This window comes from Sceloporus undulatus, chromosome 2, assembly GCF_019175285.1.
Source record: "Sceloporus undulatus isolate JIND9_A2432 ecotype Alabama chromosome 2, SceUnd_v1.1, whole genome shotgun sequence".
Classification (NCBI taxonomy): domain Eukaryota; kingdom Metazoa; phylum Chordata; class Lepidosauria; order Squamata; family Phrynosomatidae; genus Sceloporus; species Sceloporus undulatus.
In genome coordinates this window covers 55,776,208-55,796,128 of record NC_056523.1, presented here as the reverse complement: position 1 = coordinate 55,796,128, position 19,921 = coordinate 55,776,208, and the positions used below count along the sequence as shown (strand labels likewise).

The following is a 19,921-nucleotide window of genomic DNA, read 5'->3' as shown; positions in this document are numbered from 1 at the left end:
ATTTAATTCTAATAAACATAAGCATAAAAATACTTCATCTAAAAGGAAGTATTCATAACATTAGCATGATTATAAAGTTCATCTGATTCTGATATAATAAATGTCATTATTTCGATTTTCGTTATCCTTTTGTTTACCCCAGACCAATCATAAAGTCATTTCCCCATTTTGTTTTCAGGAATTTTATCAGTGGGCTCAATTGTTTTTCAAATTAACACTACTATTATTCTCTAACACTCTTTCCAATGTCGTTATTCTCTAAGCAAATTTTTTCTCTCTTGATCTCATCAATGTCCTTTGTATTCCGTTTCACTCAGATTCCGTCCAGTCCCACTGTCCTCTCTCTAGTCTCTTCTTCTTATCCCAATCTCACCTTTGTCTCCACATTGCACTTCCTCTAATCTCGTCTGTTCCCGCTGTTCTTTGGCCTCACCTCACTCTGAATCCTACCGTTGTCCTCCATGCTCCACCCCACTCTGGTCCCGTTCGGTCCCACAATCCTCTCTCTGGTCTCTCTTCATTCTCAGTCTCGACGGCGTCCTCCACACTCTACTCCGCTCTGGTCCCATCCAGTCCTGCTGTCCTCTCTCAGGCCTCTTCTCACTCACAGTCTCTCTCTGCTCCTCCACACTCCATGCCGCTCTGGTCCCGTCCGGTCCCACTATCCTCTCTCAGGCCTCTCTTCACTCTTGGTCTCTTTGCTGTCCTCCACGCTCTGCACCGCTCTGGTCCCATTCGGTCCCGCTGTCCTCTCTCTGGCCTCTCTTCACTCTTGGCACTCGCTGTTGTCCTCCACACATTTTTTGCCACTTTGGTTCCATCCGGTCCTGCTGTCCTCTCTCTAGCCTCTCTTCACTCTCAATCTCGCCGCTGTCCTCCATGCCACTCTGGTCCCATCTGAACCCACCGTCAGGTCCCACTGTACTCTCGCTTTCACTGCTGTCCTCCACGCTCCACTCTGTTCTGGTACCGTCCGATATCACTGTCCTCTATAACATCAAAATTCCCCCACATCACAAGCAGTTTGGTATATACATCCGGATCAATGCTGACTTCTCTTCCTATTGTTAAATGTTTAATTAACTCTTTCTATACCTTGAGCTCCTCCGCTAATATTTTTCATACAAATTTTACAAGTCTTCAGTCTTTTTTCCAGACTTTACATTAGTCCATTAAATTAAATATTAATTCACAATTCTTGGAGTAATCTTTTATTTCTCCGCTTGGAATATATCTCTTCTTATCCAAATAAATGTAGTTTCCTCATGCCAATAAGTGTTTATTCAGATAAATATTCAAAAGAAAGTTCAACTTTAGGAAATATTTAACTATATTTCTTGACGTTTTTCAAGGTTAAAAAAGCCGTCTAGGATAGGTGGATACCACAAAGCAGTGACTTGCCTTTTCGGTCCCCTCAGCGTCTCATCTTCTTGTCCTCCAAATTGGATTTCATCCAAGGATTAGGTCGTTGGAATGGACCCACAGTCGGCTCCTCTGGGTCCCCTATATCTAGACAATATTTTGAGCTGAAATTTTTTGAGCTGAAATTGAATCATCTTCAGCTCATGCCTCCTGTGGATCTGAGCTGCCTCTCTGTCGCTATGCAGAAAGACATCTCAGTGGGACGCCATGCCCAACCGACTGGTACAGTTCCGGTTTTAATTGTCCTTTCTTTTCCATAACGTCTTGCATTATTTCATGAATTTTAATTCAATGTTTCTTAGCTTTCTTATAGGACCACTAAACATGATTAAAAGATCCCACGTTTGCTGAGCATTTCCAACATTTATTGGAGGTTTCTCTATACACCTTAGATAGCTTTTCAGGTGTCAAGTGCCATCTATAAAACATGTTGTCTCCCAGATTTGCACTTGGTGTAAACCTTATTCCTCTCAAACATGCTCTTTCCCATTGTTCTAATTGTATGGTGTGTCTTACATGCTATGCCCACTTATTAATGCATTAATTGACTAATTCCCCTTCTATTTCTATATCTAATAACATTTTATACATTCTATTAAATAGTTATCCTCTGTATATAGCAGTATCTCAAAATCTGTCATTTTTGTCTGTATTCCCTCTAGTTTTTAGTCATATCTTTCCCATTGTTGCATATATCAATACCAAATATATCTTAGGTGCCCCCTTTTTAGTTGCTTTCTCATTTTCATTCTGTATTCAACCTTCTGAACAATCTTCTATATGTGATCCATCCTTTCTCTATTATAGTTTACCTTTTATAGAGGGCCTCATGTGGTGAAAACCAGCTCTAGATCCATCTGTAAAATCTCTACTTTTATTTTAGCCATATATTCATTATTGATCTTTTGATGTAACGGTCATTAAAGTCTTTGCTAGCTTTTATCTTATCATAAAACACGTAAGCATGTGGAGAGACAACTTTCTGAATGTTAAATGATAAGCAATTACTGTTCACAGGAGGTAAAAAAAATGCCTGTTGCATTTTAAAACAAGGCAATTGATTAACAGAAAACAGTAGCTGGGTTAAAGTGAATTAATGAGTTAGGGCAGAGTCAGGATAGAGAAAGAAAAAGCTGAAGAATCCCTGTAGCCAAACCAATCCTATGACTTTTTATACGGAAGTAAGTTTCAAGGAATATGGGGGGTGGGGTTATTTTACACTTACTTCACACTTACATTAAGGAGATTACTCCATGCAGCTTTTAAACTGTGATTAGATCTGGAAAAAAGCAGCTTTGGTGATACTTATTGCATGACGACATCTCCAACCTGTACCTGCTATGTCACTCAACCATGACTAGGGTATCCTTTTTCAATGGATGAGGGAAAGCAGTCAAGAAGTGTCAGTAGCATAGGTTCCCCAGGTGTAAAATATTGTGTCTGAGACTGTTGCATTAATAATAATAATATTAATTCCTCACCTCGAAATGCCTGAAAAGGATGCTTTTTTTTTTTTTGCTTTCTCTAGGCTACCCCTGAATTCCTTAGAGACAGTAGCAAAAGCTGTATCAATTTGCCAACTTGCCTAACTGGAAAGAGAAACATTAACATTCGAATTGTAGCATTCATTCGCATTGCAGCATTCATTCCAAAGGAAAAACAGTTTTTTTACTCTTCTTGCAAAGGGCTCCTTTCAGTGAGGAAGCCAGGAAATGAAAGGGAAAGTGAACAAGCAGCTAGCCACATTCTATCTAAATATAGATCTACCCTTTGCAAAAAATATGTGCATAGACAGAGAAAAATAATAATAATAATAAACCAAAGGGAAAAGGTCCCTGCTAGAGAGCAGAGGCTTGGCTTGCTCTGGCCCCCAGACCTGCCCTGAATTGACCCCGCCAGTCACCCCCTTTTTGCCTCCTGTCACCCTTTTGCCTCCTGTCAGGTTCCACTTTTTTGCATCCTTCCTTCGGCTCTTTCCTCCTCCTCCTCCACCTCCTCCAATGAAGGGGAGGGAATGCTCTGCCTTTTGCCCACCCTCTGACCTTTTTAAACCTGGGACGTCCTGAGGACATCCCTTATGGCGGTCTGTAATGCGCCTGAGTCTAGGAAAGTAAATACAAGAAAAGTTAATCTAAAAGGCCACAAGATCCTTTGCCAGTTTTTCTTCTGTCAGGCGTGTTACAGACCGCCATAAGGGACGTCCTCAGGATGTCCTAGGTTTAAAAAGAGGCATCACTTCTTGACGCCCCCAAGCCTAATACATCCTGAGGACGTACAAGATGGCAGCGCCCCATCTACATGGGGGCCGCCATGATGGTGTCACGAATGTGCCGCCTCCAAACGAGGCGGCATGGATGTGACGCCATCACGTCACATGAGGGCGCTTAGTGCGCCCTTTCATTGGCTCAGGAAGGAGCTCCGAAACGGTCAAGCGGCCCAGGAGGAGGAGGAGGCGGCGGCGGCAGGACTTGGCTGGGGCCGGTCCTGCCGCCTCCATGGGCCGCATCCGGCCCGCGGGCTGGGGGTTGCCGACCCCTGTTCTAGAAGATTGGGATATAACAGTATAAAAAAATTAACACATATTACATAATGTCTTTATGGTGTACACAACACTAAAAAATAAAGACACGCATTGTACATACATACTCAGCTATGAGTCAACCTCATGTACAGTCGGCCCTTCTTATACACGGTGTTTTTTATACACAGATTCAAGCATCCACGGTATGAAAATGTTAAAAAAAACCTATAAATTTCAAGTATCAAACCTTGATTTTTCCATTTTATATAGGGGACACCTTTTTGCTATGCCATTGTATTTAATGGGACTTGAGCATCTGCAGATTTTGTTATTCATGGGGGTTCCTGGAACAAAACCCCAGCTGATAACAAGGGTCCACTGTATTCAAAACACAGGGGTGGAACATATACTTTTTAATATTAAGGTGATCGGTTTAAAGGGAGCCAGCAAACTGAGTTTTCCAACTGGAAGTCATAGAAGAGTGGCAAAGAAATTAAATGGAGGCATTATGAAAAGGCTGGGGAAAAATCTAAGGGACAAAAAGCACATTAACTCAAGGGCAAAGCAGACTGTCCCTTTGTGCCAGCATGAGGGTGGCACCTGAGCACAGTGTTTAGACGCTGCACACTCTGACGCCACTCCCATGATGACAGGAAGCTGCATGGCTGACCGCACGTGTGGCGGCTTCACAGCATTTACACGGTGCGGCATTTACATGCGCCACGCTGCAGAAATGCTGAAAAGCCGCCACAGCAGTGATAAAGCCAGCTTTTTCCCGGCTTCTTTTTGAGCTGGAAAAATGCCAGATTGGGGCCGCCACATGTGGTTGCCATGGCCCTGATCCGGCGATCAAAGGGGTGGCGTGACGCTGCTCCTTCGGGGCTGTCAGTTTTGCCCCTCAGTTGTGTCTTGATATTCCTGCAAGAAGTATTATTATTATTATTATTATTATTATTATTATTATTATTAACCTTTATTTATGAAGCGCTGTAAATTTACACAGCGCTGTACATGCAATCCTTTTAGTTAGACGGTTCCCTGCCCTCAGGCTTACAATCTAAAAAGACATGACACAGAAGGAGAAGGGAGTGGTGGCGGGAAAGGGTAAGAGGTCCAGCAGTTCCTCTCAACCTCTGAGACCTGGACCAAGGCAGATGGACTGAAGGGCTTGGCTTCAAAATGGAAGGTTAATCATTATCCAGGGAAAATACATACTCACAAGTAGGATAATGCATATACAGTACATAGCAATACAGGAAATGGATCGTAGCTTCTATGTTGTCTGGATCCTCAGATTTTTCTTTTATTAAAAAAACCCAAATAAACCATACATCTCTTCCTTCCTTCCTTCCTTTTTTACACATTGATGTGAATCTTTCAGTAGTGGAGATGAATGCCTTAGTTAATATCAGATTGGTCACTCTGATACTTCCAGTGAGAGCTCATAGCACTATTAATCAAGTGCATTGTGGACACCAGGGGTGACTAACTGCAGTAGGTGGGCAACCAATGTTCTGCCCTCAAAAGATCCCATACCTGCCCTGACTGCTGACAATGGCAGCGAAATATAGGAAAAAAACTCAACAACTCCCAATGGTTCTAGTTTTGATTGATTTTTAAAAACGTTAAACATTTTGACCCATTGATTCTGAAGATGCCAGCCACAGATGCTGGCAAAACATCAGGCATAAACTTTTCTAGAACATGGCCACATAGCCCAAAAAACCCACAAAAAACTATTTTGACCCATTGCAAAGTTAAAACGTGGTCTCCCTCTCACACATAGACCACAATCCTCCTTCCCTCTATCTTAACCACTACCACCTTGGCTTCAGAGGAAGAGATGAAGAAGCAGGCACAGCTCTACCATGCCTAGCCCCAGAAGCAGATGAAAGACCGGCTCTCCATCTTCATTGTTACCATCCTGGCCTCAGAGGGAGAAAAGAACTGGCAGTATCTCCTGACCTGATCTCCTTCCTCACTGCCATTCCTTTCTCCTTTTGTGTTATGTCTTTTTAGATTGTAAGGCTCAGGACAAGGAACTGTTTGTTTTGCAATCTGTAAACCCATGGGGTATAAATACTCTAAATAACTTTTGATGTACAGTCATGGAGTAGGTGTTTGTTATACAGGATGGGTATCATAATTTCAGTGTGGTTTTAATGTCTGTAATTGTATATTGTTGTTAAATGATAGCTTTGTTTTATAGTAATATGTTTCTAGGATTTTTATTTGTGAGCCGCCTTGGGTCCCTTTCAGGGAGAAAGTCGGGATGGAAATCAAACAAACAAACAAATAAATATTCTGTCCTGACACGAACCATGTGTCACCTCTGAAAACGCAGCTTCTGAAATTGTCACATGGTCTACCCTGAGATGTTTCTTCTATGTCCCCAAACTTTTTCTTCTTTTAATGTAATGTAACTTGAAGAAAGGTCCCACGGAGCATGCTGACTGTTCTGTAAAATATGATTGAGCCAGATGAACTTGATAATAATGAATTATAATTATGCAAAGGGCTCTTGTAGCACTGTGCGAAAGAAGTTGCAGCGTAAGCTTTCATACACTCTTCTTATGGTTTATATAATTAGCCCAGCCATTCCAACCCCAATCTTTAAATTGTGTGTGTGTGTGTGTGTGTGTGTATATATATATATATATATATATGTAACAATTTTTTATATACATATTGTAACCCGCTTTGATTCCCCATGAAGAGGCAGGCTATAAATAAATATTATTATTATTATTAAAGAGGTGTGAAACTGGATTATCTCTGCAGTGCAGATGCACCACCACAGAATCTCTCTCTGAGGGTTGCCCCGCCCCTCCCTTATTTCGAACGCTTTGGGCGTCAACGGCATCGCGCTCTGAGTCATCCGGGCATCTGATTGGACGTCGCGCGGTCCTGTGACGTAACGCATGCGCTGGGGAGGGCGAGGCTCCCGCGCGGCCATCTTTGTGGCTGGCGAGCGGGGAAAGCAGGGCGCCGCCATCTTGTCTCTCTTCCTCCCTCCCTCCCTGAGCATGGGGGGCGCCATCTTGTGCCCTGCTGATGAATGAACGGCGCTGCGCATGCGCATGCGCGGGTGCATCCGGTTCGGTCTCAGCGTGGCTGGCCATGGCGACCCATGGCCGGGGCTGCTTTCTCCTGCTGCTGTGCCTCGGCGGCGCCCTCTCCGCCCCGGAGCTCCTCAACGAGGACGTCAAGCGCACCGTGGACCTGGGGACGCACCTGGCCAAAGTCACCACCGAGCTGAGCCTGGCCAACCCCGCCGCGGGGGGCTCCGGGGCCGCCTCCTCCTTCCTCCTGGCCCTGGACCCCGGCCTCGAGGGCCACTTGGCCTACCTGGCCGTGCAGGTGAGCCCGGGACGCCTTTGGGGCGGAGAGGGCTGAAGGCCTTATGGAACTACGACTCCCAGGGTTCCATACGATGGACAACGCACTTGTAATTGCCACAGCTCCAGGCTACAGAACTCTGGGATTTGTAGTTCGGGCGAGGCACCATCACTCGCTTTTTGGCAGAGAGGGCTAAAGGCCCTGGGAAACTACAAATCCCAGGGTTCCATAGGATGGCGCTACAACACTTAAAGTGGCGTCACACTGCATTGCTTCTGCCGTGTAGATGCTCTCTGGGAGCCCTGACCCCCTGAATGGCCATGATTGCAAAGGCCTTTTCCCCAGCTCCGTAGAGAGGCGTTGCAGCCCTGAGTTCTGGAGTTGAGCTGTGATGGCTTTGCCGTGTGTGCAAAGACAGTGCTATGAGCAAAACCACAATGTACTGATCTCATAGAAAACAAATGAATCTGGCCTCCTCTTGGTGTCCATGTAGTGAGTTTTAAGTAGGAAAGAGCAATGTATTGATTGCTTTGCTTGGGTGAGCAGGCTGTCATTTTATCCAAGAGGAAGATGGGGACCCATCCTGACATTGCACATAACTTGCTCTTTCTGGATTTGTCTGTTCAGAGCTCCTGGGATTTGTAGTTTTACAAGGTCTTTAGCCTTCTCTGCCAAAATACATAATGTTCTTGGAAGCGATGCACTGCCAGCAGTGTCCGCCCCTCTCTTACGTGGTTTTCTCTTGGCTGCTGATTCCTTTCCTGACAAGTATTGGTTTGACACGTCAGCAGAGGCCCTTCAATCAGAAAGCACCCAGTGGCAGCCCAGGAGGAAGGAGGCGTGACTCCTGGGTTATGGCCCATCTGCTACAGCCAGGCATGCCTGTTTGCAAGGCTTGAGGCTACTGGCATCCACAGTCTGTTAACTGGCCTAAGCACCTTTAAAACACTTTCTGATATGTTTTTTTAAAAAAAAATAAAATTCTGCTTCTTGACTCATCTTGATAATTGGAGAAAATGTGGGTTCGGGTGTCTTCACAAAGGATTTCCCTGCCTGGCTTCTTTAATTCTGATTCACTGTTATGAGAGAGTGTTGGGGAGACTTCTTCCTGGCCCTTGTGAATATGCCATTAAAAGAGTACAGTCATACTGGGGGGTAAGTGCAGACACCGATTTGCAAATTATCACTTCGCTCAAACCACTATGCCATGCTGGCTCTGAAAGAAAAATAGACTAAGTAAAATATTTGGCGGGACCCAATATAGATAGTCCATTTTTGGACTCGCATAAATATCACTAAAAATGATGAATCTAGTTCTCGGGTATCTCTATTTTCCCATCATTACTTTGTTGCAGCTTCTTTCCCAAGAACCTTACAGCACCACACATACCTTTTTTCTTCAGGCCTTTGTCCCAAGATTGAGAGTAAATGTGTATGCTTTAGTATATTAAGTATATATATTCCTGTAATCTTTGGGAAGCTGAGACTAATATCACCAGAAAAAGAAAAATTATAAATGATTTTAAAGCTGTCCATCAGTTATCTTTCTAGTTGGTGGTGGGTATTCAGAGAGTATTTTCAAATGATTTTTGTAGAATGGGGACCTACATTCCATAAACTACTACTACTCTTGTTTTAGAACTACAGTGGTATAAGAATAAGGTTCTAGAAACTGATTTGATTGCAAGAAATGCCTTTCAGCCCCCATCCAGCAATCAGCCACACCCCACTTGAAAATGTTTTTCTTGTGAGGGTGAAAGAAGAAAATAACCATGTTTCCATGAGATGGCTTTTAGCAGAAAGTACCAGCTGTGCAAAATCCCAAGTGGAAGAGGAAAAACACCCATATATTCTCAGAGTTGTCTGCTAATATGCACAGAAGGGAAGCCTGGATGGCAACCACAAATAATAAGTTTGGCTAGCGTTCCCTATCAAAATTTGTGCAGTTCCCAGAAAAAATGACAAAGGTTTAACATATATTTGTCAACTGCTGGTACATAATGCTTCAGCATTGATGAAGCAAGCTAACAGCTTTTTAATGACTGGATAATTAATTATTAATGTTTGTCTCAAAAATAAATGTGCCTTAGCAGCACCTCAGTCTTGTTTTTTACTGGTAGTGGACAGATTCTTTGCACTTCTCATGAATTTAGTTATCTTAAATGAGAACTTTAAATACTGACCATACTTCAATGCCATCTTCTCAAATAGGTGAAGGGTGAGGAAGAGGAAGAGAATGCTTTGGAAGTGAAGGATGCAAAGGGAAAGGGGATAAGGTAAGTTTTGTAATATGAAATTAAGAACAGTTTCATACCCAAATTTGCCTACAAACATATATTTGCCAAGAAACTGCAGTAAGTCCTGGTGAGTGTTCTGTGTTATGCATGTGTCATACATACTAAATCATACTTCACATTTTTAGCTATTGGCTTAGAATGTATTTGCAGAATGGTCCTTATTTAATGTACTGGCAACACAGAGTTGTTTAATTCTGCAGGATTGATCTCATACAAGTGATACAGTTGGCTGTTAGTAATTTCATGATAGATGTCTGAGAGTGTTCATGATAGTATTCTGTTTTGATTCCTGGAATTCTTCTTTAAAGGGGAAAAAAAGGAAAACACCATCTCTGAGAAATCAGGTGATACCTCTTGAAACTGTGCGGCATAGTATTCAAAGCATTTTAGAAACCCAGATCTTCATATTGGAAACAGAAAACAATTGTATTGTGCGTTGTGTGCCTTCAAGTCATTTCCAACTTATGGTGACCCTAAGGCAAACCTATCATGGGGTTTTCATGGCAAGATTTGTTCAGAGGAGATTTGCCATTGCTTTCCCATGAGGCTGAGAGCATGTGACTTACCCAATGTGAGTTTAATGCCCAGCAGGGAATTGAGTCCTAGTCTTCAAGAGTCGTAGTCCAATGCTCAATCCACTGAACCATGCTTTTAAGTATTTCAGAGATTTTAAGTCCAAGAGCTTATTTTTCTCTCCTGAAGTTAGGGTTCTTAAACAGTAGGAGCACCTGACACATATAGTGTGATTTGTGATAACAGTCATCCAGTTATTTACATACCGTACTAAGAAACTCAGGCTAGTACATCTGAACTAGAAATATAGGAGTGATTTAGGTTATCCATAACTGCTTGTGGGAGTTTGTCAAGCCAGTGGGACCTAACTGATTTTCTCCTCTTCTGTTTCAGTGGCAGATTCTTCACTGTAAAATTGCCATCTCCTTTGGCTCCAGGTGCAAAGATTCGCTTATCTATTGAAACAGTTTTTACCCATGTCCTACAGCCATACCCAACGCATATCACCCAGGCTGAGAAGCAGTTTGTTGTTTTTGAGGGTAATCATTACTTTTACTCTCCATATCCAACCAAGACCCAAACAACCCGAGTAAAACTAGCCTCGAGAAATGTGGAAAGCTACACCAAACTAGGCAATCCCAGCCGGTCAGAGGACATGATTGAATATGGACCTTTCAAGGATATCCCACCATACAGTGAGGTAAATTTTAAACTCAGTTTTAACTTTTGATTTTGAGTTACAGAAGAGGAACAATAGCTAAATGGCATCTGTCAGCTGTGTAGTAATTAAATCCATACATACCTAACCTGATGCAAATAAGATAGTGAGAAATATAAAGAGCTTAAAGGAAGCTGAAATTAAAGCAGTTTTGTACAGAATTTCCAAGTTGTCAAGTGTATGAACTGATGAGGTGAATGTAGCATTTTGTCTGTCCTCTGTTAGTCTGGTTGGTAGAAGACAGGATGTAATAGATAAAATATAAATATCACAGTCAAAAATAATTTGTATGGGTGGTTTGATCCCCAAAAGTAGGATTTATAAACCATTTTTCTTATCATGGTGTTTCAGTTCTCGTATATTCTGTTCTCAAACTGACATTGTTTAGAAATAGGAAGCTGAAGAAAGCATGCAGTGCTGAGGTTTTTTAAATCATTCACAGTGTGTACAATCTTTTAGATTGTAAGCCTGAGGGCAGGGAACCGTCTGACTAAAAAAATTGATGTACAGCGCTGTGTAAACTTACAGCGCTTTATAAATAAAGGTTAATAATAATAATAATAATAATAATAATACTGTAGTTAATTTCAATGCGGAAAAATGTCATGAATCTGTTTCCAACATACCCTTTTTGACTTGGGTGCCCCCACACTTGATTGTGAGGTTGGGAGATTTATTTCTTATCTGAGAAACATGTGGATGTTTATGAGAATTTTGTCCTGAGCTACGGCATCATTATCCTAGATTGGTCTACAACAGGAGAAATGTCTGTACCTTTGCTATACTACTGCTTATTACTCAGGATTTCAGTTTTGTCATTTACTCAAAACAGAACAATGTCATAAAAATAAATTAAAATATAAGGAGGTTATGTTGTGCAGATATAAAACAACTTTTCTGTGTGTATTATGCTTGGAGGAGAAATAGTGATACAGATTAGTGCTTTCTGGCTCTTCATGACCAAAGTAGATGTATGATAAAATGAAAATTAAAACTCCAGAACAAATAACCTTTCAACAGAAGACAGTCTGTGTGACTTGTTAATCAGTGGTACTGTAAATGAAATAGAATTGACTATGAATATATTTGGCAAACATAAAACATTCAAATCCTTTACTATTTTTTTTCTCTTTAGGATCTACTTAAAGTGCACTATGAAAATAATAGTCCATTCCTGACTATTACTAGCATGACACGTGTCATTGAAGTTTCTCACTGGGGTAATATTGCAGTAGAAGAAACTATTGACTTGAAGCATACAGGAGCTGTGCTCAGAGGGCCTTTCTCCAGATATGACTATCAAAGACAGCCAGATAGTGGAATATCCTCTGTGAAATCTTTTAAGGTTTGTCTCGTCAGACTTATATTTGTGTCAAAGGTAGCTTATTTTTGTTGTTGTTTTGTGTCCTTTTAGGCCAAGAGTGAGAATTGTGGCTCCCTGAAAGACATGCTATCAGGGGGCCTCAGCATCCTATTTTTAAACATTTGTTTGCATATTGTTGCAGATGTAGGCAACCAAAGACAAGTTTTTTTGGCAATGGCACACTGCTTAGGGAATGGTCCCTATGGAAGAGGGATGGGAATCTTGCAGCCTTCCAAATGTTGTTGGACTGTAGCTTGTGGCAGAGGTAGCTTACATATCCAGTAGTAAGGAGTGGTCGGAGTTGCTATCCAGCTGCATGGTTTCTATCCTGCTCTGGAAAAGCTCATTTAATGCCTTCCATTGACAAGTGAAGACAATCTTACTCCTCAATGTCTTTTAAATACTCTTTGAGATCTCATTAGTTTCAGTATTTTAAATTTGAATTGTTAATGTTTTATGGTCTCTATTTGAGTTGTTTGTGCCCCATTCTCTTCCCCCCCCCCCCCCCCCCCATATTATAGTTTGTATCTTTTGACATCCAGTGTCATGGTTGCAGGATGGGACTTTATTCCATCTGTTCAGCTCACGGCATTACATACCACATAAAAAACTGTCCCAGCACTCCAGAGCAGATTTTGAGGACTTCCTGAGGCAAGGGGAAATTGTTACTCTCCTGGTTACATTCATGAAAGCTATTCTGTTCGCAAAAGAACATGGCTGGATTCTGGATTCTTGTTAAAGCAAAAGTGGTCTCTGCCCCATTGCAATGGATATGCAGTTCTTAGCAAGAATTTATTTCACACTAACAGGGATAATGGGATCATTTCATACTCAACTGCTTTTAGTGAAAATTCATCAAATGCTTACTATCTTTCTTTTTCAGACTATCCTACCTGCTGCTGCGCAAGATGTGTACTACAGAGATGAAATTGGCAACATATCCACCAGTCACCTTCTCATCTTAGATGACTCTGTGGAAATGGAGATTCGCCCCCGTTTCCCCCTTTTTGGTGGTTGGAAGACACACTATATTATTGGTTATAACCTGCCTAGCTATGAATATCTTTTTAATCTTGGTAGGTTTCACCATCAGATTTACCTCTGGAGCGCATAGTATGTGTCTAAATAAAATACAAAGCTTGAATAGAAGGCTGTTCATTTTCTATAGTTTTTTGTGAGTTTTTCGGGCTATGCAGCCATGTTCTAGAAAAACCCACAAAAAACTATGGATGCCGGCCATGAAAGCCTTCGACTTCACATTGTTCATTTTCTATTTCTGCAGCATGACATACTTGATATTCCCAAGAATCTCAGTTTGCATTATTCACTTGTACACTCAAAATGAGAGCCATTGTGGTGTAGTGGTTTAGGTGTTGGAGTATGACTGGAGAGCAAGATTTGAATTCCCACTCAGCCATAAAAACCCACTGGGTGACCTTGGACAAGTCACACTCTCAGCACTCAAACCCCCTCTGAGCAAATCTTACCAAGAAAACCCTGAGATATAAGGTCGCCATAAGTCGGAAATGACTTGAAGAGACACTTAAAATGTGGCTGCTTTGCTATTTAAAATACAGTGGTACCCCGGGTTACGAAATTAATTCGTTCCGCGGTTAATTTCGTAACCCGAAATACCTTCGTAAGCCGAATTCCCATAGGCGCTAATGGAAAAATAGCTCTCTGCTGCCCTCCGGTGGCGGAAAATAGCGCCGCGGTTTTTTCGTAACCCGAAGAAACCTTCGTAAGCCGAAGCAATAAATCCCTATGGGATTTTTTCGTATCCCGAAAAATTCGTAACCCGGCGCATTCGTATCCCGGGGTACCACTGTACCTTAAAATAATGTAGATCTCTGAAATTAGGCAGACAGTATCTGAAAGTTATCTCACACTACTTAGCCCTTAAAGGCTAGGGTAGGAATCAGAACACTAGGTGTTGTTGAACTGCAGCTTTCAGTATTCTCTAGTATTTACTTTGTTGGCTAGGACAGCTGGAAGTTGCAGTCCAAAATTTGGAAGATCATGTGATTACCACTCTCCAGGTATGTTCCCTCTACCTCTTGATTTAACCCCACCCCCCATTTCCTATTAGGTTCTGGAACCACCCTGTTCCTTTTAAAAAATACACACATAATAAATATACCTCAAAGTAAACTGTTTTCTAGTTATTAGTTGTTTTGTGGAGTTGCATTGTGTTTTTATATTTTATATTGAGTGCAGAATTTAAATATTTAAATTTAATTACAGTTGTGTGGCTGTCTTCCAAACAAGCTTCACTCTGGGAAATGACTTGCATATTATTTAATACAACCAGTTCCAGTGGAACTTCATGTCTTGTGTGAATAAACATGTAAAATTCTGATGTTTTACTTAACATGGCTTCTGTTGCTACCATGCTGAGCCCTAGAAAGTTCAGGGTAACCTGTTGTCATTGTTTCCCAGGCGATCAGTATGCCTTGAAGATGAGATTTGTTGATCATGTGTTCGACGAACAAGTTACAGACTCACTAACAGTAAAGATAATCCTTCCAGAAGGTGCCAAGTAAGTAGTAGTGTAGTTGGGAAGAGTTTTGATACAGACATATGTTATCTCTCAATCATAAAACGTAATTATATTCTCTTAGAAATCAACCACTATTGCATTTTAATTTTTTTTAAAAGCTACAATTGTGATTTATGTAATTAATCTCCCCCCTGCATTTATTACTAATCACTATTTCTCTGAGATGATTAATGTTTAGCATTAAACTATCTGCAGGAATATCCATGTCGACAGTCCATATGAAATCACTCGGGCTGCTGATGAGCTTCACTATACTTACTTGGACACATTTGGTCGTCCAGTAATTGTGGCACACAAGAACAACCTTGTTGAGCAGCACATCCAAGATATTGTGGTAAATGTAATTCCTTTACTTATAGAGCATAATGCATTAAAAATACTGCTCTACTTTTTGTTTTCCAAGTTGTTCTATATTTATAATACGTTACATGGCATAATGTGTAGCCTTGTTTCTGCTGGTAATTGACAATGTTCTGGTTCATTTCTGAGCACAATTCAAATTGCTGGTCATGACCTATAAAGCGCTACATGGCTTAGGTCCAGACTGAGAGACCGTATTTCCTTAAGATCCTCAGGATCTCAGTCCCACCACCATCACAGACTCGCCTGGTGAGAACACAAGAGAGAGCCTTCTCAGTGGCTGCTCCCACCCTGTGGAACTCCCTTCCACGGGAGACTAGGCTGGCCCCCTCACTGCTGTCCTTTTGCAGACAGGCAAAGACATTTTTATTTAAAAAGGCCTTTTGAGATCTGCCAGGCTTGGTTATATTGGGGGGTAAGAGGGTTTGTTTTAGATTATTAATTTTAACTTTGTATGTTTTAAATTTTATATTTCTAATTTTTTATATTTTTACTATTTCTTTTAGGTCCATTATTCCTTTAACAAGGTCCTGATGTTGCAAGAACCTCTGCTGGTTGTCGGAGCATTCTACATCCTATTTTTTACTGTAATTCTCTATGTGAGGCTGGACTTCTCTATCACTAAGGTACCAAGCCTGAGAGAGAGAAACTGACTCTCATCTACACTAGAGAATGTATCAGGACAATTGATCATTGTTTCAGTAGGGGTCTTTGTATGGATTGTTTTGGCAAATTGGATTTTCTTGCATGTTTGTGCAAATTAGCACTTGTAAATATGGCCACCTTGTGGAAGCAGACTGACATGTAGTGCCCTAAGGATATTTAGGTGTATCTTAATGCAGATAGAAATAATAGTTGTCCTGGTCACCATAATGGATGACCTATGTTGGGAGGTGGACAGTGATAGTGTGTCCTTACTGGTTCTGCTGGAACTCTCAGTAGCTTTTGATATAAAAGATGCCGTTGTATCTTTTTGGGTTGGCACCCTAGGATGAGGTTTTTGGCCACTGGCCTGTAGAGTCTGTCAGGGTTCTCTTTCATCACCAGTGTTATTTATACATGAAACTCCTGGGAGATATCTGGAGTTTTGGAGTCAGGTGTTTTGAGTACATTGAATCTACATACCTCAATTACTCCTTTCCTTATAATTCCAAGGAAGCGGTTTCCATGCTAGACCTATGCCTAGTGTTCGTAATGGACTAGATTAGGGTTAACAAATTAAAGATTAATGCAGTCAAGGCAGAGGTGCTCCTGGTCAAAAGGCAGATCAGGGAACAGGGATTCATCTTTACTTGGATAGTGTTACACTCCCCTTGGAGAGGCAGATCTGCAGCTGGAGTGTACACCTGGATTCACCCTGAGCCTGGAGGTTTGGTTTTGGTAGTGACCAAGACTGCCAGCTGTGCTGTTGCTAGAGTTATCTGATCTAGTCACAGTAACACACACTTTGGTCATATCCCATTCTGATTGCTGTAACGGATTCTGTTTGGTGTTGTGTTTGAAACTGCTTGGAAATGTCAGTTGGTCAAAAGAGCGGCAGCCACATTTTTAAACTGGGGCTGGCTACAGGGAGCATGCAACTCCCTTACTGTGATAGCTTAATTTCCTACTGGCACGTTTCCAGGCACAATTCAAGGTGCTGATAATGACTCAATAAAACCAGTATTTTCAGTCCCAATTTTTATGAACATTGTCCCTGGCTTGTTCAGTGGATATTCTGCTCTGTTCATAAATAGAGCTCTATTCAGGACAAATTGTACCCTAGGTTTGCTCCTAATGCTAGCACTTTCTTTCTTGCAACACCTTTAGTAAATTCCATGTCATGATGCTCTGCTACTTACCCAGCCTAGTGGAGGATTGAATTGTGAGTTAGCAATATCCTAATCCAAATTTTGGTTACCTTTTTTTAAAAATCATTTTAAGATTATCTCTGTATTGATCTCTTATTCCCAGGGCATAATGCTAACTTGCTTAAGTCCTTAAGCATTTCTGCTTGTACACCTTTGTGATTTTTTAATTACTTAATTTATTTGCAGGATCCAGCAGCTGAAGCTAGGATGAAAGTTGCCTGCATTACAGAGCAGGTTCTCACTGGAGTAAATAAGAGACTATGTCTGTACCGTCTTTTTGATGAAGCTGTGAATAAGTACAAGCAGACACGGGATATTTCCACTCTAAACAGTGGCAAAAAGTCTCTGGAGTCTGAACATAAGGCCTTAACCAATGAAATAGCCTCATTGCAATCTAAGCTGAAGACAGAAGGGTCTGATCTGTGTGACAAAGTAAGAGTGTGTTCTCTTCTAATTTTTGCTTCATTTGTTTTAAACTACACTTACTCCGAACTGTAGCCTTTTCTTTCACATCACTTCAGAAGCATATGTCTACCTGATATATCTGTCTTTGATAGCTTTTCTGACTCCTCCGTAACTTAAAATGGAGGTTCCTGGCTTTTTTGATATTCCAGTGTTAACATCTAAGCATATTCTCTTAATATGTGGCTCTCCAAACGGGAAAAAAACCTTCAAATCAACTTTCTGACCTGATTTTACACAGTGTATGGCCATTTATAAACCAGTGCTGTCATCTATCCCTGCTGGCTAAGACACATTGGCATGGATTCACCACATAATTCTGCCAAACCCTTAGTGAGAGGATGTGAGTGTTCCCTAAAGGCAGCAATCTTGCCCAAAATTTTTAATCTCCTTGTAATGTTACATGAGCAATACACCGTTCTATTCTGTAGCTGTGCCAAACCTCCTGGCTATCATTTGTTTTAACAAGAGCACTACCCTGAAATGAAATGTTTAATATAAGGTGCTGCTGACTATTATTGACTGAAGCTTATTAGGCATTCTGTCCTCCTGATTTTATAATGTATTGATATTAATTTGGCCCTATATCTTTTTGAACTAGCTGTTACATGCTGAGAGAGCCTTCACCCTGAACAGGCCATTCAATAAACCTTTGTGATGTTATGGTGATCAATTATCTTAGACACTCAGTAGTCTGGCCATACTTGCTAGTGTGTTGAGATACAAAATGCAACTGAAGGGTTTTTAATGGTCCACTAATGCCCAGCTGCAGTTAGGTTAGGTAATCCAATATTTAATGTAAACCTTGCTTGGTGACTAGAAAAGGGCTGAGTTATTTGATTGAGTTACACACACTGTATTTGCTATGTATAATTGCAGATTCATATTCTGCTGTTTTGCTGTGGAATGAAAGGATCACAAAGCATCTTGTTTGTCAGAAACAAAATATGAATGGTGTGTAGCCTAATCCTAATCTCATGTATGTTGCAATTGATACCCATATTCAGAATCTTAAATTCATACTTAAATTTATCCAAATGTGTTTAGTTCCTAACATTACTTTAGTCTGTTTTGGGATCACAGTATATGGTCATGCTGTTCTAAATGTTTGGCATGGAACTGCAAATTAACTGCTGCCCAGAGCGTGATATTCAGAGGTGTTATGTCTTAAGCCTGTAACGTAGTTTTTGCTATCCCTGCTGTATTTTTTAAAATTAATACTATTTGTAAAGTTGAAGGTAGTCTCCAGGTTTCTAACATCTTTTCCTCAATTTCTTCAAGGTGAGTGAAATTCAGAAACTTGATAGTCAAGTCAAGGAGCTGGTTTTAAAATCTTCTGTGGAGGCGGAACGGTTGGTTGTCGGCAAGCTTAAGAAGGATACATACATAGAGAATGAGAAGATCCATTCTCAGAAGCGTCAGGAGCTGATCGGCAAAATTGACAACATACTTGATGCCCTATAAGCAAAAAGTCAAAAGGTGGATGGAAAAGGGGGAAAGGTGTTTGAATGGACATCATGAGGCACACTAAATTGGGAGTTGGGGTGGGGAAATGCGTTTGGCTTAGAGAATTGGAACAAGAAAGAATTTATTTGAAGCTGCCTTCAAAATTTAGCATTAATTATTTAAGGGCCTGTTTGCTCTCTGACACCTGCAGTTTGGAAAAAGTGTGTTATACTGTGCTCTGGATTTACTATAACAGTGGCCCTTGCATGAAGGTTGAAGGGTTAATAACCTGACTTCAAAATATTTTGAAAAGTGTCAGAATGTTTCAGAATAAATATCTGGTTATGTTCAAAGGTACATTGGTAATTGCTTCTTGTTGCCCACCACCTTTGAATTTATACTTACATATTTTGGAGATGGTGAGTGAATAAGTAACTTGAACAAAGGATTTTTTTTTACTATTTGTCACACAGATTGAGTTTCTTATACCTGAATTTTCTGAGCCTGTTGAAATTACAGCTACAGGTAGAATCCAGTGCAAGTGAACAGAGAGAGAGAGAGAGAGAGATTCATTTGCTTATAAGCCTGTGCTTTTCTTCAGATTTTTTTTTATTTGGGGAAGTAAAACCCCAAAAAACTTTGTCGGAAAGCTCAAACTGAAATAAAGGCTTATGGATATTCTGCAGTTCATTTTTATTTTCGCTGAGTGTACTATCCTTTCTTATTTGTGAACTGAGCAATACATTTGGTTTGGGTGACACCTTTCTGTTTCTTGTTACTAATTGTATATGAATTTATTAATCTTTGAACTCACAAGTGTTTGAAGTAATGAATATAATTAATAACACATAGAGATTGGAGATGCATTCAGAGATTCCTAGAGATGCATGGATAGCTTCTAAGTGAAATACATCTTGGTTTGTTCAGAGGCCAAGGACTGACTTGTACTGGGAGGCAGAATGCTAAACCACTTTGACATCAACCAGTGCAGCACAGTAAGGAAACGTAACTGCTTTTTCTTGCTGAATAGTGGTGATTTGGCATTATTTAGGGCAAGATATTTTAGACAA

The 19,921-nt window shown here is 40.9% G+C and overlaps 1 protein-coding gene across 1 annotated transcript; it reads left to right on the top strand.

Moving 5' to 3' along the window:
• The first annotated feature begins 7,006 nt into the window (after positions 1–7,006).
• RPN1 (ribophorin I) lies at positions 7,007–19,532 on the top strand. The gene is made up of 10 exons (XM_042453452.1): positions 7,007–7,303; positions 9,494–9,558; positions 10,486–10,792; positions 11,946–12,155; positions 13,057–13,249; positions 14,613–14,712; positions 14,929–15,067; positions 15,600–15,719; positions 17,130–17,375; positions 18,687–19,532. Exons 1-10 carry the CDS (start codon positions 7,064–7,066, stop codon positions 18,867–18,869), a joined length of 1,803 nt encoding a protein of 600 aa, XP_042309386.1. The 5' UTR covers positions 7,007–7,063; the 3' UTR covers positions 18,870–19,532.
• Positions 19,533–19,921: the final 389 nt, after the last annotated feature.